Here is a 20,063-nt window from a genome sequence, read left to right as displayed (position 1 = left end):
TTATATGCCTTTTTAGAGCACTTAAAGGTAAAGGAGAGTCTCTGAAGGAGTGTAGGGAAGGGGGTAATACATATGATTTGCATATTAGAGCATCTTGAAAGACAGGCAGAAGAATTAGAATTAAATGTGAATTAAAGACCGTAGAAGACAGAAGCGAGATAGCTGACTTTACCGATTTTGTAACAAGGCTGTTTTATGCTCTTCTGCAGCTTAAAAGAGAACAAAGCAATATTGTCCCTTGGTATCCATAGGAGATTGGTTCCAGGACACTCCCCTCCCCAACAGATACCAAAATCTGCAGATACTCAACTCTCTGTTATAAAATGGCATGGTATTTGCATATAACCTATCTACATCCTCCCGTATGCTTTAAATCATCTCCAGATTTCTTATACCACCTCATACAGTGTACATGCAATGTAAGTCGTTGTTACACTGTGTATTTTTGTGTCATTTTTTATTGTTGTCTGTTATTTTTTCTGAATATTTTTGATTCATGATTGGTTGAATCCGTGGGTGCAGAACCTGCAGATGCAGAGGGCCAACTGTACGTACCTTTTCTCAGTGAAATAGAACTACTACTACTACCCTGTATTGTTGACCTTCAATTCAACAAGAATATTTCGGATGGAATAGCTATAAAGGTAAATGTAATATTAGGAGCAAGTATTCCTTTCAAATGAAAGAGGAGGGACACATTCTGTTAAGAAAGGGAACATATATCCTCAAAGACACAGACATGATAGATTTTCTTGTAAGATTTTAAAATTTTTCTTCTGTTCATAAATGCTCATTATTAAGCAACTTTAATATAATTTAAACAGTTAATTTTAATAGAACTAGCATGGCAATTGCTTGGAAATATACTACAGTTGCTTGGAAATATACTACAGTTAATATAAGGTTAATATAAGGTTAAAATTTTCTTTTAGTTGATTTCGTTTTAAAAGATCCTCGAGAGAAAGAAGATGATAAGAAGACAGATGAACTTCCAGCCCATCGTGCTGAGTAAGTGATCAGATTTCTCTGAGAATGTTGATTATGTGACCATTTCTGTATATGTTTATATATTTATACACCGATTATATTTTCTTGAATGTATGTTTATAATTTATTTATAAATAAATGTATGTGGGTATGTATATATTTCATATACAGGCATGCCTCATCTTATTGCACTTTGCTTTATTGCACTTCACAGCTACTGTGTTTTTTGCAAATAGGAGGTTTGTGAGGTTTTTTTGGAACTGAAGGTCTTTGTCAGACAAGTCTATTGGCATCATTTTTCTAATAGCCTGTGCTCACTTTGTGTCTCTCTGTCAGTTTTGGTAATTCTTACAATATTTTAAGCTTTTTCCATTATTATTATATCTGTTATGGTGATCCGTGATCAGTAATCTTTGATGTTACTGTTATAATTGTCTTGGAAAGCTACAAACTGCACCCGTGTAAGATGGCAAACGATGTCAATAAATGTCATGTGTGTTCTGACTCCTCCACCAACCAGTCACTCCCCCATTTCTCTTTCTCTCCTAAGGCCTCCCTAATTCCCTGAGACAGAACAATATTGAAATTAGGCCAAGCCCACGATGGCCTCTGAGTCGCATATCTGTCACTTTAAATCAAAAGCTAGAAATGATTAAGCTTAGTGAGGAAGACATGTTGGAAGCCAAAATAGGCCAAAGCTATGCCTCTTGTACCAGTTAGCCAGGTTGTGAATGCAAAGGAAATTAAAAGTGCTACTCCAGTGAACACATGACCGACAAGAAAGTGAAACAGCCTTATTGCTGATATGGAGGAAGTGGTCTGGAAGAAGATCAAACCAGCCATGACATTTCCTTAAGCCAGAGCCTAATCCAGAGCAAAGCCCTAACTCTCTTCAGTTCTGTGAAGGCTGAGAGAGGTAAGGAAGCTGCGGAAGAAATGTTTGAAGGTAACGGAGGTTGCTTCATGAGGTTTAAGAAGAGAAGCTATCTCCATAACGGAGCAAGGGTTGAAAAATTAACTGTTGGGTTCTGCGTTAGGCCGTTCTTGTGTTGCTATAAAGAGACATCTGAGACTGGGTGATTTATAAAGAAAAGAGGTTTAGTTGGCTCACAGTTGTTCAGGTTTTACAGGAAGTATGGTGCTGGCACCTGCTTGACATCTGGGGAGGCCTTGGGAAGCTTACAATCATGGCAGAAGGCAAAGTGGGAGCAGGCGTCTCACATGGTGAGAGCAAGATCAACAAAGAGTGAGAGGGAAGATGCCACACACTTTTAAACACCCAGATCTCGTGAGAACTCACTGTTGCGAGGACAGTGCCAAGAGAATGATGCTAAACCATTCATGTGAAACTTGTCCCCATGACCCAGTTACCTCCCAACAGGCCCCACCTCCAACATTGGTGATTACATGTCAACATGAGGTTTGGAGGGTATATACAAACTACAGCAGGGACTGTGCTGGTACCTGGGTGTTGGGATCAATTGTTCCCCAAACCTCAGCATCACACAGTATGCCCATGTAACAAACCTACACTTATACCCCCTGAATCTAAAATAAAAGTTGAAATTATAGAAAAAATTTTGAAAGGCTATATCTACTGTAGTGATTTGTCTGAGGGATATTGGCAAAGAGAATTGAAAACTTTGTGGAAGAGATTCACTGTTGTAGATGCCATAAAGAACATTTGTGATTCATACAAGGTGGTAAAAATATCAACGTGAGCAGAAGTTTGGAGGAAGTTCAACCCTTATGGATGACTTTGAGTGGCTCAAGACTTCAGTGGAGGAAGTCTGCAGATGTGTTGGAAAGATGTGTTGGAAGACAGAGAACAAGAATGAGAAGTGGAGCCTGAAGATGTGACTGAATTGCTGACATCTCATGATAAAACTTGAACAGATGAGGAGTTGCTTCTTATGGATGAATAAAAAAAGTGGTTTCTTAAGATGGATTCTACTCCTGGTGAAGATGCTGTGAACACTGAACTGACAACAAAGGATTTAGAATATTGTGTAAGCTTACTTGATAAGGCAGCATCAGAGTTTGAGAGGATTGACTCCAGTTTTGAAAGAAGTTCTAGTTGGGTGCAATGCTATCGAATACCATTGAATGCTACAGAGAAATCTTTCATGAAGAGAAGAGTCAATTGATTATGTAGCAGATGTCATTGCTGTCTTATTTTTTAAAAATTGTCATAGCTTGGTTAGTTAGAAGCCATTAAGACCCTCCATCAGCAAAAAGATTATGACTCGCAAAAGACAGATGATTGTTAGTATTTTGTGGCAATAAAGTATTTTAAAATTAAGGTGTATACATTTTTTTTTTTTCGAGACAGGGTCTCACTCTGTTGCCCAGGCTGGAGTACAGTGGTGTGATCTTGGCTCACTGCAACCTCTGCCTCTGGGGTTCAAGCGATTCTCCTGCCTCAGTCTTCCGAGTAGCTGGTATTACAGGTGTGCACCACCACGTCCAGCTAATTTTTGTATTTTTAAAAGAGACTGGGTTTAACCATGTTGGCCAGGCTTATCTCGAACTCCTGACCTCAAGTGATTCACCTGCCTCAGCCTCCCACAGTGCTGGGATTACAGGTGTGAGCCACTGCTCCTGGCTTATTTTTTTCATTTGTAATTTTCTTGAGATAGGGTTTCTCTGTTTCCCAGGTTGGAGTGCAGTGGCATGATCACAGTTCAGGGTAGCCTTAACCTCCCAGGCCCAAGTGATCCTCCCACATCAGTTTCCCAAGTAGTTGGGATCATGAGTGCATATCACTATGCCCAGCTAATTTAATTTTTTTTTTTTTTTTTTAAGAGACGCAATCTCCCTATATTGCTCAGGCTGGTCTCGAACTCCTGGGCTCAAGAAATCCTCCCACCTTGGCCTCCCAAAGTGCTGGGATTACAGGTGTGAGCCACTGTGCCTGGCCCTACATTTTGTTTTAAAGATACAATGCCATTGCCTGCTTAATAGACTACAATATAGCATAAACATAAATTTTATATGCACTGAGAAACCAAAAATTTGTGTGATGTACTTAATTGCAATATTTGCCTTATGGGGGTGGTCTTGAACCAAACCTGCAATATCTTCATTGTAAGCTTCTATACAACTAATTGTTCTTATGTTCTTTGTTTATTTATGTATTTAAGCCTAATGTTACATTTATGAGTTGATGGATCAATCGGTAGATGACTAGACATAGACAGATGGAAACTAAGATGGTTAAAACATGAGTACTTGGTGGAAAGAATATGATATAGGTTTTTTAAATCCCCATAGCAACTAGCATAGACTTCAGATATGGTAGGGGCATAAAAGTTTGATTTTTGGGAACATTGGGAATATTGCAGAATATATATATTTATAGAATGTATTTCAATTTGTTACATGGATGGAAATATAGAACACATAATGGGAATATCTCCTTGCTGTATATTTTCACTAATAATAATTAACATTTAGGAAAAAATCTCTTAAATAATTTGAAGGATGGAACTTATATGATTAAATAACTACTTCAGTTTTATTTTCTTTTATATCATTTAAAAATGCCTGTAAGTGCAGTGGCTCATGCCTGTAATTCCAGCACTTTAGGAGGCTGAGAAGAGCAGATCACTTGAGGTCAGGAGTTAGAGACCAGTTCTGGCCAACGTGGTGAAACCCCGTCTCTACTGAAAATACAGAAGTTAGCTGGGCATGGTGGTGCGTGCTTGTAATCCCAGCTACTCAGGAGGCTGAGGCAAGAGAATTGCTTGAACCCAGGAAGTGGAGGTTGCAGTGAGCTGAGATTGTGCCACTGCACTCCAGCCTGGGTGACAGAGTGAGATTCCATCTCAAAAATAAATAAATAAATAAAATAAAATAAAAAAATTTTAAAAAGCCCCAAATTATTTCCCATTCCACACATACACACACAAAAAGTTATGTACCCATTTTTCCATATCCTCTATGAAGAACAACTTTTCTCCTGGGAAAGACGAAAATCATCCTTCATAATTGCAAAGGCGATACAGTCACACATGAAAAATTGAATTAAACTTACTATATACACATAAAATATAAATGTTTATATTCTGAAAGATGAAGATGGCACATTTCAATATATAAAAGATGATTATTAAAGTCTTAAGAGTTACAGAATACAGTTGATCTTTAACACGGAGGTAAGGGCCACTGAGCCCCTATACCACATGTAAGTTTTGACTTCCCCAAAGCTTAACTATTAATACCCTACTGTTCACTGGAAGCCTTACTGGTAACATAAACAGCCGATTAACACATATTTTATGTGTTATATGTATTATATACTTAATTCTTACAATAAAATAAGCTAGAGAAAAGAAAATTTTATTAGGAAAATCATAAGAAAGAGAAAATATATTTACTATTCATAAAGCAGAAGTGGATCATCTTAAAGGTCTTCATCCTTGTAATCTTTCCATGGTGGTAGTGATGGAGGAGGAGGAGGAGGAGGGGAAGAAGGAGGGAAAGAAGGAGGGGGAGCAGCAGGAGGGGAAGGGAGAGGCAGATTGGTTTTGCTGTAGGGGGAGCAGGTGGTAGAAGTGGAAGAAAATCCACATGTAAGTGAATGTGCACAGTTCAAACCTGTGTTATTCAAGGGTTAACTGTAAATGTGTCTTCAAATAAGAACGTTAGTGTTTGTGATTTATAAATGATATTTACATATTAACAGAGGGTAAAGTTCAAGGGGATTTCTATAGGAAGGTTGGACTATATCGTTAAAATGTTTTAAAAATAAAAAGGAGGAATTTTAAAAATAAATGGAAAATTTTAATGTATGTCCTGAAATTAGTAAAGAATATTTGAAGATGTTTATGAGAGATAGCTGGCTGCTGTTTTCATTTGTTCATTGTAAATTATTTGTGGATTCAATAAGATCAACTATTTGGGGATAAAAATTAGTTACCTTTTGTATTAAAGATTTAAATCTAATTTCAGAATCATTAATTTTTATAATGAAATTGCACTAAACCATAAAACATATGATCTTTATATATTTTAAAACATAATTGCTTGTTTTGTTGTTATCATGAGGAATACAGCACATATTTTATTAAAATTAAACCATTATTACCCAAAATGTACAGTTACTATAAAAATACTTTCTTTTGACTTTGAAAGAATGTAACTGAATATTTTCTTCATTTTCAGAATGGAAATTCTGCCAAAACCTTGGAGGAAGCCTTTTTTAGCTGCAAGCAGTTATATTAGGGATCACTTAAATGCAATGAACCCCACAATGCTGGCTGTACTAGATTTGTGGCACAGCAATTTTAAGTGAGTATATGTGGCCTTATAGAGGTTTTTAAAATATAGAGGGAAGTTGTTTTACTATATCTTAATTATTTCTTTTACTATTTTAACTGCAAAGTAAAACATTACCGTTTTAACATAAGTATTCAAACATGGTTTTAAATAAACAACATAGTATATAGAGCAAAAAGTGAACATTGCTTTTCTAAAATGTTAAAATTTTTAATGTTTTGAGTACATAGTAGATGTATATATTTATGGGGTACATGAGATATTTTGGGAGAGGCATGCAATGAGGAATAATCACACTATGGAAAGTTTGGTGTCCATCCCCTCAAGCATTTTTCCTTTGTGTCACAAACAATCCAATTATACTCATTTAGTTATTTTTAAATGTACAATTAAAATATTGACTATAGTCCTCCTGTTGTGCTATCAAATACTAGGTCTCATTTGTTCTAACTATATGTTTTCTTGTACCCATTAACCCAATTCTGCTCTTAATGGACTCTGATGCATTCTTTGGCATGTCAGTTGTGTTTTTCAGCTCTAGAATTTCTGCTTTATTTGTTTTAATTATTTCAATCTCTTTGTTAAATTTATCTTATAGAATTCTGAATTCCTTTTCTGTGTTATCTTGAATTACTTTGAATTCCAAGGACATTCATTTTGCTTCAGTTTCTGATACTATGAATAATGCGTCAGGAAATAACCTTGTACATGTGTTACATTCACTGATCCCTCTGTTTACATGGGATAGAGTCACAAAAGTGGGTATCTAGATCATAGCATATTTATGTTTTTATTTTAGTATATTTTGTCAGATTTTTTTTCCAGAAATGTTTGATACTTTACATTTTTACTAACAGTAAATGAGAACTTCTTTCCCTAAAATTCTAACTATGTGTATTACACTATTTGTCAATCAATATAAAATGCTATATCATCATTACTTCCATTTTCCTTTGCTAGACTACTAGGGAATTTGAACATCTTTTTATGTATTTGTTAGTTATTTGAATTTGATTGTGAATTCTCCACTTATATCTTTGTCAATGTTTTGTTGGTTCTTCATCTTTTCTTATCAATTTGATAACCTCTTAGAATAATAGAGGTTTTAGTTCTGTGTCTAGTACCTGAAACAAATCCAACAACTGCTAAAACTCAGGTTTATAATTTGTCCGTTGACTTTGTTTATAGTTTCCTTTGACACTCTGAAATTGAAAATTGTTTATACTGTTAAATATGTCTCTGTTTTCTTCTGAATTCTCCTAGTCTTGGTTAAGAAGGTCTCCTTATTTAGTAAATTGTGTATGAGATCTTCCTGGCTACCTAGTAAATTTTTTTTTTTTTTTTAGCATTTTAGTTTTTTGACCACTGAAGGTTATTTTTACCTATGATGTAGAATGAAATTCATTTTTATTTTCTTCCAGATAGCCAGTTGTACCAGCATCATTTCTTAAACAATCTACCTTTTCCCCCTTGATGGAACTATCGCCTTTGTCATGGATTAACTCTTCAATCTATAGAAATCTACAGAATTTATAGTAATCAGAATGTCTTTCTGGATTCTCTATTTTTTTTTTCCTGTAATATTTGAATCTCTTTCTGTACAAGTACAGTATTAATTTGATTAGGGTGACTCTGTGGTATGTGCTTATATTTGGTGAGAGTAATCCCAACTCTATTTTTTATACTCTTCTTGGCTATTTTTTAAACATTTACTTTTCCTTATTAAGTTTTAGCCTATTTTATTTAATTCAAAAGAAAGATGGAAAGACAGAAAAATTGATGTTCTGATTGGAATATATTGTTTTTATATTAATTTTAGAAAATAGACATGTGTCATTAAATTAAGAAGCACTTTGAGGCTGGGTGTTGTGGCCCACGCCTGTACTCCTAGCACTTTGGGAAGCCGAGGAGGGTGGATCACAAGGTCAGGAGTTCAAGACCAGCCTTTCCAAGATGGTGAAACCTCATCTCTACTAGAAATACAAAAATTAGCTAGGTGTGGTGGCAGGTGCCTGTAATCCCAGCTACTCGGGAGGCTGAGGCAGGAGAATTGCTTGAACCGGAAGGCAGAGGTTGCAGTGAGCCAAGATGGCTGAGATCACGCCACTGCACTCCAGCTTGGGTGACACAGTGAGACTCCAACTCAAAAAAAAAAAAAAAAAAAAACACTTTTGCTCATATCCTATGTATCTTTCAATATTCAGTCTTGTGTATATATTTCAGTAAGAGTTTGTATTTTTTATGTAGATTTTTTGTTTACAGAGTTCCCTCTCATTTCCTCTTTATAGCAGAATTTCTTTATAAATTTTGACTGATTCCCTTTTGGGAGGAAAACTTGGGCATGAAGTTTCACTTCAGTGCCTTTCTAGGAAGCTCTGCGTCCTCCATCGGTCAATTATTTGAGTTTATTTTTCCCTCCCCTCTTCATTTTCAGTTGCGCACTGTGGAACTCTCTGAACTTACAGACTTGGCTTACTTTACTGAATGAACCCAGGTCTGCAGAATGTAATGGGATTATACAGGGTTTCTAACACATATTCTGACCTTCTACATACTTCAGAGAATGGGCTAGGATCCTTAAAACTGGCTTTAGCTTTCAGTATACATACTTCTAGGAAATACATTCTTACATCTTTCCATTGTACAGTATGGATTTCTTTGTCTGCTTAATTTGACTTATACTAAGTAGGTAGAGGCTACTTCATTGCCCCATGTTTTTTTCATTTCTTTTCTTTTGAATACTGGAGCTCAAATACCTCTTCTCAGCTGACAACGCCCGTGATCTAATTTTGCATGCAGTCATGAGGTCATGTATATCACTTTCACAAATTATGTTTCCATACATTAGTGCATTTCATTTTCAAAACACCACCACAAGTTATTGTTTTGTTTTATATTCATTTTCAGAACACACTGAGCTGGACACTGAAGGATGAGACTCCATGACCTACTATTGTCCATAAAATGCTAGACTTAGTCTGTTAGATGATTTCAGGAGGCAAGAGATAAGAAAATGAAAAGGGGGAAGAAAAAGTAACAAAGCTGAAATTTAAAAAACAGTAAAAAGTGTATGTGTCCAAAATTAGGCTCCAGGTTGTGGTGACAGAGATGTTAGCAGCAACTGAAGCAAACTTCAAGGCATCCATGATAAAGACAAATGGGAAAGAAGCCTTGCAGTCTGTGGGTGAAAAGAAAGCTCCACAAGCTCCTATGTTGCCTTTGAAAGCCTAGGTTGTTTTTAATTCTGTATGTGAGTATTAAGAGTGGGGGGACAGTCAATAAGGGCTGCCTCTTAGAGTAGTAGGCAGCATTGAATATGAAGGGCATGCTTCCGGTGGCAGTCATTTACCCTGAATCTCAGCAGACCTTAAAAATATATGGCATCTCTATGTGTGGCAGTGGGTTGGGGAATATTAATGCAAAAACTTGTCTGAGTGACTCTAAAACGCATGAGTTTGGAAACCTGATCAGATGCTCTCTAGAAAAGATGTTGAAATTCATGTTATTGGTATTTACACTTATAGAACCCACTTAATGTCACAGATAGGCTTTGAAATGCAGTCATACCCTACACAACACATATTTTTGCTTGTAAAATGGTGCATATATGAAGATCACAAGAGAATGTAGGAATTACAGTGTAATATAAATCATCATAGTTGAATGTAAAAGCAGGTGTCTAAGAAAGTTAAGCTCATTTTAAAAGATGAAATGGCTTTTAAAAATTTATTATTTGACAAAGATGAATCTAGGAAAAAAATTACTAGATCAGAACAGTGTAATCAATTTACCGTACAGCACACAGGATACAAATGAAATAATTTTTAAACATGTTAAAAAGATGCTTAACCTAACTCATAATACAAGAAATGTAAAGAGATTGAAATTAAAACTATACTAAGAAACCATTTTCCCCACAAATTACAAAATTTAATAGCCCATTTTGTTAGTAAGGCTTGAACAAATGGGCTCCCTTTTGAGGGAATCCCAGCCATACCTATCAAAATTACAAATTACATCTAACACTTGAATCCAGCAATTTCATTTTTGGATAAGTATTGTACAGATGTACCTGAGAATGCCGGAAGTTATATAGTTATAATGCTATTTATGGTGGCATTTGTTTATAAGAGACTGGAAACAAGCCAGCATCCATTGATAGCCTAGTTAAATAAGTTATACTATACACAATGGAATATTATGTAGTTATAAAATATGAGTGAGAAAAATCTCGATGTGTTAATATGAAAAAGTCTCCAGGAGAAGATAATTAAGTGAAAAAAGCAAGTGCAGGACACTGCCTATAGTATGCTACTTTGAAAGTTACAAAAAAGGAGGACTGGCAAAAGCAAAACATGTTCCTAAGAAAGGGAAAATTTTATGGAACAACCAAGAAATGTAGATAGTTCGAGTGAGATTTCTGTGGGAAACTTGGTAAGAAGAGAGAAGATTAGTTTTGAGAACCAGTGAACAAAGGTAGAGACTGACTTGATGCTGAGTCCAGAGTATTGGGCCAGGACTATTGAAATTCCTCCTGCCTGATTTCAGTGACAGAGCCACGGGTCAGGGTGGGTTTCAGCTTGGGGTGAGCATTAAGTGACAGTTGTGGGGGTAGGAGGGATATGTGACCCACAGATGGGTCTACAGAAATTTACTTCTGATTGGATATGGGAAGATTTATAGGAAGAGTTCAGAGGCAATCCTGAGTTTCATGGTCTGGGTGATTTGAAGCTATTTGGTTCTACTAATATAAAATTTAAATCAAGAAGTTATTTTGGTGATTAGAAGACTCATCATCATGAAACTTTTAAAGAGACTTGCATTTCCTTCTGCTAACCAAATTGAAGCTAACGCATAGTGAGTACTATCTTTTTTTCCTGATCCTTTCTATTGTCTTAAACCAATGATTTAAACTATTGTTCCACTGCTGGGTTATTGTAGGGACCATCCTGAGAAAGCAAGAACAGTGTCTGGTAGTATTTTTCTTGTTTTCTTAACAGTTCATCCTATTGACCAAATGGGCAATGTTATTTGGAGAGATTTCACGGGAAAGTTATTGTACTGTGTAAAACCTTTCAATCTCAAAACATCAAAGATGGTATTCTGTGCCTCGAATTCTGTTTCAAATCGAATATGAAGAAACTAAGGAAAATTGGTGTGATGGCTCAAAGGCAAGGTGAATTCCAGAGCTTGTGCCCTTGCAACTACTACTTATTCAGTGCTATCTCACACCACAGGCATCTGCATCCTGATTACAGCTGCAATTTTAAAATGTAAAATAATGTTGAAAGCATTAACTAGGAAGCTAAAGAGATCAGATTATATTTACGATGTACTATTATGCTATATTTTAGACATATTGTATGCTATATTTTAGACATATTTTATTTAAAAGCAATGTTTTATTTAAAACATTACATTGCTCAATTATGTAGAATAACACATTGGTTCTCTAGCAATGGTTATACCTACTTTGTGCCTAATTGTTATCAGTGTCATGTATGGAGTACATTATAACTCAGATGAATTTTAGCTTGTGGAAGAAATGTAAGGAAATGGATTTGAAATGTGTTTTGTTTACTAACCAGTATTTTACATTGGTCGTTAAGGAAACATTAAATGTGATTTTTTTAAGAACACGATGATACTAATGCTAATATTATCTTTCATTTTTGTTAACCTGACAGAGAAAATACTTGGATGAGTAAACCATGTGTATAACAAAGATCTGTAACATTGTAGTCAAAAAAGGGTTTGTATTGAAAGTTGTTGACTCCCATAATCCCTGTGTTCTTTAAAAAATCAGACAGGCTCGAAAGGTTCTTGATTAGATGTGAGACTCCTTCCCCCCGTGGCTGCCTGAAATGAGGGCCACTTTCTTTTCAGAGAGGCTGCAATTTTTTTTCAGAGCAGTGGATCCTAGAAGCATTGAGCCCTCTCCCTCTTTTCCTGTTTAAATTATTACAGTTTAAAAGCAAAACCAGTTTGAACTATTCTTCATGCCCCAGTTATTGCAACTTTCTTCTACTTCTCAGTGAAGTTACATATTTTGTTGTGTTCCTGTTGAATTTAATTATATGAATTATTTTTAAAATTAGAATATCTCATGTTCTTTAACATTTAATTATATGGAACCCAATTTTTTAATGATTAAACCTAGGAATATGATATTTTTAAGAAGGGACCAATTAATAAAATATTAAATACCAAAAAAATCATTGTTAAATTACTGTTTATTTTATCTCTTGCAGAAAATTACGTTTAGTTGATATCAAAGAATTTCATAATCGCCAGGATGCATTAGAGCTGTCAAGTTTTCAGAACATTATCATGAGACACATGGAATCTGCCAAAGAGACTCTACTTAAAATGTAAAGGTTTGAAATTTCATGTAGGAAAGCATAAGTTTAAAAATATGATGGTGGACTACTGCATTTTAACTGCTTTTAGAAGATCCAATTTTAATATGTTTTAAATCATTTCTACATGATTTAAATATAATATCTTTAATTATCTTAGTCTGTAATATTTGTCCAGATGTTCTACACAGCATAGATTGTGCAGAAACTAAAATGTTCATGACAAATGGTTACTTTTTTCTAAATGTCTGGTTTGTACCTATCCTTTGAGAGGGGTGCTGAATACCATAAGAGAATGGTTACCTACTCAGTATTCACCAGATATTTATTTGTCATCTACTGTTAATACATGCTAGGCTCTGTACCTCCTTTCATTTTGTTTTTGGATGAGGAAAGCAGAAGAGTTTAAATAATGATTAGGTGGGGAAAGTATATCATTTAAATGAATTTAAAAATGTCACTAGAAGGCAGACCTATCAAATGATAATTGAATATCTCTGTGGATTGGCTTTTCAGAATGGAATAGCCACATATGATAATTCATAATCTGGCAACCAGATGGTATGCTTTGAAACAACTTAGGAAAATTCTTTCTCTCATGGGTCATTAAGTTATTGTAAACAGGACATTAAAATTAGGTCAAATTTAAGACAGCAGAGAACATGAAACTGCTAGCATAGCTTCATGATTTTTAGAAGTTACTTAGAAAGGTATCTTCATAATTTGAGGTAAAATATTTCCATTATCTTGCTTTCTTCTCCAATGTGTTAGAATAAAATTCTTTGATATTGCTTGAAAAAACTTTAGCCTTCTATTTTATATTAGTATTTAGTTACTGTAAAAACAGAGTTAAGAGGTAATAAAATGAAAACCCATAATTAATTACAGAGAAGAAAGTGACCTCTTAAGGACAGGATACAAATAAATTATCTTGATCTGTAACTTCTGGGTTCTACCCTAGGAATACATTACCACTGTAAATTTTAGTTCACTGGGTGTTAAATTACAGAGTAGAGTACAAACCTTTATTGAATTATTTTTTGCTGAGAAATGCAGATTGATTAGCTGTATCTCTTGATGCTTCCTGATTGATTCTCAGGGAAGAACTCTCTGACCATACTTTAAGTAGCGAGCCAGAAAGTGTTTATCATGACCAAAAGGCAGATCATCAGCTCACAGAGGAGAAACAATTAGCAAATGATTAATTATGACTTCTACCCCAAACCCAAATGCCTTTTCGTCATCCTCATCTTCCACTTTTACTCACAGTGTGTGGTTTATCACCCAGACTTCTGGAAACCCGCTTTTCTGTGCTGCTGTGTTTGTCTAGTTCTTCTTCCATTTATCTTTTTCTGGCTTTACTTATTATTCCCTACAAGTAGGGTTCCCCAGATTTTTGTTATCTCTCTTCTTTATATTCTCTTAACAATTTCGTGATTTCATCTGCCTCAAGATTTTGTATTCTGAGCTTTAGGCCTCTCTTACCAATTTTTAAAATTGATACATAATTGCACATATATATAGGGTACATATATTAATGGAATATTTTGATGCATTCATACAATGCATAATGATTCAATTAGGGTAATTAGCATATCCATCACCTCAAACATTTATCATTTCTTTGTGTTGGGAGCATTCCAAATCTTCTCTTCTAGCTATTTTGGAATATACTATAAATCCTTGTTAACTATAGTCACATTACATTGCTATCAAACACCAGAACTTATTCCTTTATCAACTGTATTTTTGTGCCTAGTAACCAACCTCTCTTTATCCTCCATCCCATCCCTGCCCCTCCTAGTTTCTCTTAACCACCATTTTACTTACAACCTCTATAACATCAATTTTTTTTTTAGCTTCCACATATGAATAAGAGCATGTGATATTTATCTTTATGTACCTGACTTATTTCAGTTAACACAATGTCCTACAGGCTCATCCATGTTGCTGCAAATGTCAAGATTATATTAATTTTTATGACTGAATAATATTCCATTGTATATATAAACTACATCTTATATACTATATTTTATATACATTTTGTGTGTTATTTACATTTTATATACTATACACAAACACACATACACACACTATATTTTCTTTATTCACCCACTGATGGGCCCAGGTTGATTCTGTATTTTGGCTATTGTGAATAGTGCTGCAATAAACATGGGAGTGCAGCTATCTCTTTGATATATTGATTTCCTTTCTTTGGGGTATATACCCAGCAGTGGAATTGCTGAATTACATGGTAGTTGTAATTTTAGTTTTTTGAGAACCTCCATAGTGTTGTCTATAGTGGTCGCACAAATTTGTGTTCCCAACAGTGTATGAAAGTTCCCCTTTCTGCCAGGAATGGTGGCTCACACCTACAATCGCAGCACTTTGGGAGGCTGAGGTGAGTGGATCACTTGAGGTCAGGAGTTTGAAACCACAAATCAACATGGTGAAACCCTATCTTTACTAAAAATACAAAAATTAACAGGGTGTGGTGGTGCACATCTGTAATCCCAGCTACTTGGGAGGCTGAGGTGGAAGAATCGCTTGAACCTGGGAGGCGGAGGTTGCAGTGAGCCAAGATCACACCACTGTACTCAAGCCTGGGTGACTAAGCAAGACTCTGGCTCAAGAAAAAAAGAGAGAGAGAGAGAGAAAGCAGGGAGGGAGGGATGGATGGAGGGAGGAAGGAAGGAAAGAGTTCTTTCTCTGCATCCTTGCCAGCATCTATTATTTTTTGTACTTTTGATAGTAGCCATTTTAACTGGTGTGAGATGATATCTCGGTGTGCTTTTGATTTGCATTTACTTGATGAATAGGAATGTTGGGCATTCTTCATATACCTATTGGCTATTTGTACGTTTTATTTTGGGAAATGTTTATTTAGATCAATTTGCCCATTTTTAGTGAGATTATTTGGATTTTTGCTGTTGAGTTGTTTTAGTTCTCTATGTATTCTGGTTATTAATCCTTTGTACAATGAATAGTTCGCAGACATTTTTTTCCCATTCTGTAGGCTGTCTCTTTACTCTGTCTAGATAGTTCCCTTTGCTATGCAAAGCTTTTTAGCTTGATGTTATCCTGTTTGTTAATTTTTTCCTTTCTTGCCTGTGCTTTTAGATATTCCTCAACACGTCTTTGCTCAGACCCAATGTAACACTGAATATCTTTAATTGAATGTCATGAATCTCAGCATGTCCCTAGCAATGCTTATTCTCTTTCTTCCAAATCTGCTACTCTTCCTGTTGTGAACCATTACGAGGCCAAGTTGAAAACCTTGAGACTTTTTTGTTCTCTTTTGAAATTTCATGTAGGAAAGCATGAAATTTTATCTCTGCTTCCAGGGATACCCAATGTACTGCTGTTCCTTTTTATTGAGAAATAATTCATTTACCACAAAATTCACTACTTTAATGTGTACAATTCAGTAGCTGATAATATACTTGCAAGGTTGTGCAGCCATCACCACTAATTCCAGAACATTTTCATTTTCACCATGCAATATAGTTTGGATGCTTGTCCCCTCCAAATCCCATATTGAAACGTAATCCCCAGTGTTGGAGGTGTGGCCTGGTGGGAGGTGTTTTGGTCATGGGGGCAGATCACTCATGAATAGCTTGGTTCTGTCCTCATGATAATAAATGAGTTCTTGCTCTGAGTTCGCACAAGATCTGGTTGTTTAAAAGTGTGTGGCACCTTCCTCCGTGCTCTCTTGCACTCGCTCTGGCCATGTAACATGACTGCTCCCCCTTCACCTTCTGCCGTAATTATAATGTTCCTGAGGACTTCACTGGAATCAGATGCTAGAACCATGCTGGTGCAGCCTGTAGAATCATGAGCCAATTAAACCTCTTTTCTTTATAAATTACCCAGTCTCAGATATTTCTTTATAGCAACACAAGAATGACTTAATGCTCCTTAGAAGGAAACTCTGTACCTGTTAGCAGTCATTTCCCATTCTTCCACCCAAAGGTGCCTGGTAACTATACTAATAATATTTTTTGTCCCTGTGAATTTCCCTACTCTGGACATTTCATCTCAGTATGAAATGGTCATTTTGCCTGGCTTCTTACAGGAAGCATAATGTTTTCAAAGTTCATATATGTATTCATATATGGTCATTTATGCCTGGCTTCTTACAGGAAGCATAACGTTTTCAAAGTTCATTCATATTATAGCATGTATCAATATGTCATATCTTCTCATGGCCAAATGATACTTCATTGTATGGATATAAGACATTTTATTTATCCAGTCATCAGGTGATGGACATTTGGGTTGTTTCCACTTTTTGGCTGTTTTTGCTATGAACAATTTATTTTGCATAAATACATTTTTAAGTTCTCTTGATTGTATACCTAGGAGTGAAATTGCTAGGTTATATGGTAATTCTAACTTTTTGAGGAACACTTGCACTGTTTTCCAAAGTGACTATAAGATTTCACATTCCTAACAATTTATGAGGGTTCCAATTGCTCCACATACTCTCCAACACTTGTTATTGTCTATCTTTCTGCTTGTAGCCATCCTCATGGTTATGAAGTTGTATCTCACTGTGATTTTGACTTGCATTTCCCTAATGACCAATAATGTTGAGTATCTTTTTATGGGCTTATTGTCTTTGTCATTTTTGGAAAATGTCTATTCAAACCCTTTGCTCATTTTGTACTGGGTTGTCTGATTTTTATTATTGACATGTAAAATATCTGATATTTTGTTGTTGAGGTTTAAGAGTTCTTTGTATATTCTGGATACTAGATTCTTATCAATTATATGATTTACAAATATTTCTATTGATAGTGTCCTTTGAAGCACAAATATTTTTAATTTTGATGAAGTCTGATTTATGTTTTTTCTTTGGTTGTTGGTGCCTTTTGTTATCTGTATTAATCTGTTCTCACACTGTTAATAAAGACATACCTGAGACTGGGTAATTTATAAAGGAAAGAGGTTGAATTGGCTCACAGTTCCACATGGCTGGGGAGGCCTCACAATCATGGTGGAAGGCGAATGAGGAGCAAAGCCCTGTCCTACATGGCGACAGGCAAGAGGGCCTGTGTAGGGGAACTCCCATTTTTAAAACCATCAAATCTCACGAGACTTATTCACAACCACAAGAAGAGTATGGGGGAAACTGCCCCCATGATTCAATTATCTCCACTGGCCTCAGCTTTGACACATGGAGATAATTACAATTCAAGGTGAGATTTGGGTGGAGACACAGCTAAACCATATCAGTATCATATCCAAAGCCACCAAGATTTACCTGTTTGCCTGTGTGGTAAACAGAACTAATCGTTCGATAGTTTTAGCTCCTACAGTTAGGCCTTTTTGACCTTTACAAACCAAATTCATTTTAACTTACACATGGTCTGAGATAGGAGCCCACATTCATTATTTTGCATATGGATACCTGGTAGTCTGAGCACCATTTTGCAAGACTCTTCTCATTGAGTTGTCTTGGCACCTTTGCTGAAAATCATTTGAGCATATATGTGAGGGCTTATTTCTGTGCTCTCTATTCTGTTTCATTGGCCTATTTGTCTTTATGCCAGTACCAAACTGTTTTGTAGTAAGTTTTGAGATAAGGAAGTGTGGGTCCTCCAATTTCGTTCTTATTTTTCTGAGTTGAAAAATTGTTGTGAGTCCTTTGTATTTTATATGCATTTTAGTATCAACTTGTCCATTTTTTAAAAAATGCCATTGGGATTTTAATAGGGAGTGCATTAAATCTGTACATTAATTTTGGGAGTATTGACATCTTAATAATGTTACGTCTTTCAATTCATGAACACAGGATGTCTTTCCATTTATTTAGTTCTGTCGAAATACCAAATGTAAATACAAAAATGTGTTTACATTTTTTGGTTTAATTTTTTTCTAAGTATTTTATTCTTCTTGATGCTATGTAAATGGAATGGTCATCTCAATTTCATCTTTAGATTATTTATTGCTGGTGTGTAGAAATACAACTGAATTTTACATATTGATCTTGTATTCTATAACCTTACTAAACTTATTTATTAGCTTTAATGGTCTTTGTGTGTGGATTCTTTATGGTTTTCTATATATAAGATCATATCTGCAAATAGAGACAGTTTACTTCTTCCTTTCCCATCTGTTTATTTTTATTTTTTTCCTTTTCTTAGCTAATTCCCCTGGTTAGACCCTCCAGTGCAATGCTGAATAGAAACAGCAAGAGCAGACATGTTTTTTTTTATCATGCAGTATTAGATTTTGTAAATGCTTTTTGAATCTGTTGAGATAATCATGGGATTTTCCCTTTTATTTTATTAATATGGTATATTACATTGGTTTTCATGTATTGAACCAACCTCGAATTCCTGAGGTAGATTCTACCTGGTCATGGAATGGAGATAATCCTGTTTTTTTTTTTTTTTTTTTCTGGAGACAGGGCCTTGCTGTGTCACCCAGGCAGGAGTGCAGTGGTGCGATCCTGGCTCACTGCAACCTCTGCTTCCCGGATTCAAGTGTTTCTCATGCTTTAGCCTCCTGAGTAGCTGGGACTACAGGCATGTGCCCAGCTAATTTTATTCATTTTTGTAGAGACAAGGTCTCACTGTGTTGCCCAGGCTGGTCTCAAACTCCTGGACTCAAGCAATCCTCCTGACTCAGCCTCCCAAAGTGTTGGGATTACAGGCATGAGCCATCACATGTGATCATATAATCCTTTTTATGTGCTTCTGGACTTGGATTTCTAGTATTTTGTTGAGGATTTTTATGTTTTTATTCATAAGAGATATTGGTCTGTAGTTTTTGTGTGCATGTGTGTTATGTCTTTGTAGTTGGTATTATAGTAATACTCGCCTTACAGAAATGAGTAAGAAAGTGTCCTTTTCTCTTTTCCTTTTTGGTTTGTGAATTCTTTACAAACCAAACATTTGGTTTGGTGTTAATTTTTTAAATGCTTGTTAGAACTACCAGTGAAGCCATCTAGTCCTGGCCTTTTTTTCCTGGAAGGTTTATAAATTATTAATATTAATTTGATCTCTTTTACTTGCTACAGATTTATTGATATTACCTATTTCTTTTTAAGCCAGATTTAGTAGTGTTTGTCTTCGTAGAATTTGTCCATTTTTTCTAGGTTATCAAATTTGTTGGCAAACAATTGTGTATTATATTCCCTTTTAATTCTTTGTATTTCTGTAATGTAAGTATTAATGTCTCCCCTTTTATTACTGATTTTAACAATTTGAGTCTTTGCTCTTTTTCTTGATCAGCTTAGCTATAATTTCATGAGTTTTGTTGATCTTTTTAAACAACCAACTTTAGGTTTGTTGATTTTTCTCTATTTTTCTATTCAATAATTTTTGTTTGGACTCACCTCTTTATTTCCTCCCTTCTCTTCCTTCTTGTTTTGAGTTTAGCTTTCTCTTCTTTTTATATTTTCTTTTTTTTCTTTTCTTTTTTTTTTTT

At 35.3% G+C, this 20,063-nt stretch overlaps 1 protein-coding gene across 1 annotated transcript in view; it reads left to right on the top strand.

Moving 5' to 3' along the window:
- The window catches only part of DNAH7 (dynein, axonemal, heavy chain 7), a 333,441-nt gene that overhangs the window by 31,811 nt on the left and 281,567 nt on the right, over positions 1-20,063 (top strand). The window contains exons 7-9 of the mRNA XM_011952066.1: positions 933-1,008; positions 6,154-6,279; positions 12,519-12,638. Coding sequence (XP_011807456.1) covers positions 933-1,008; positions 6,154-6,279; positions 12,519-12,638 — 322 coding nt within the window. The remainder of the gene's footprint in view (positions 1-932; positions 1,009-6,153; positions 6,280-12,518; positions 12,639-20,063) is intronic.

This window comes from Colobus angolensis, unplaced genomic scaffold, assembly GCF_000951035.1.
Source record: "Colobus angolensis palliatus isolate OR3802 unplaced genomic scaffold, Cang.pa_1.0 Scaffold330, whole genome shotgun sequence".
In the NCBI taxonomy this organism is placed as follows: Eukaryota; Metazoa; Chordata; class Mammalia; order Primates; family Cercopithecidae; genus Colobus; species Colobus angolensis.
The sequence above is the reverse complement of the archived record's forward strand: the minus strand, read 5'-3'. Positions and strand labels throughout refer to the sequence as shown.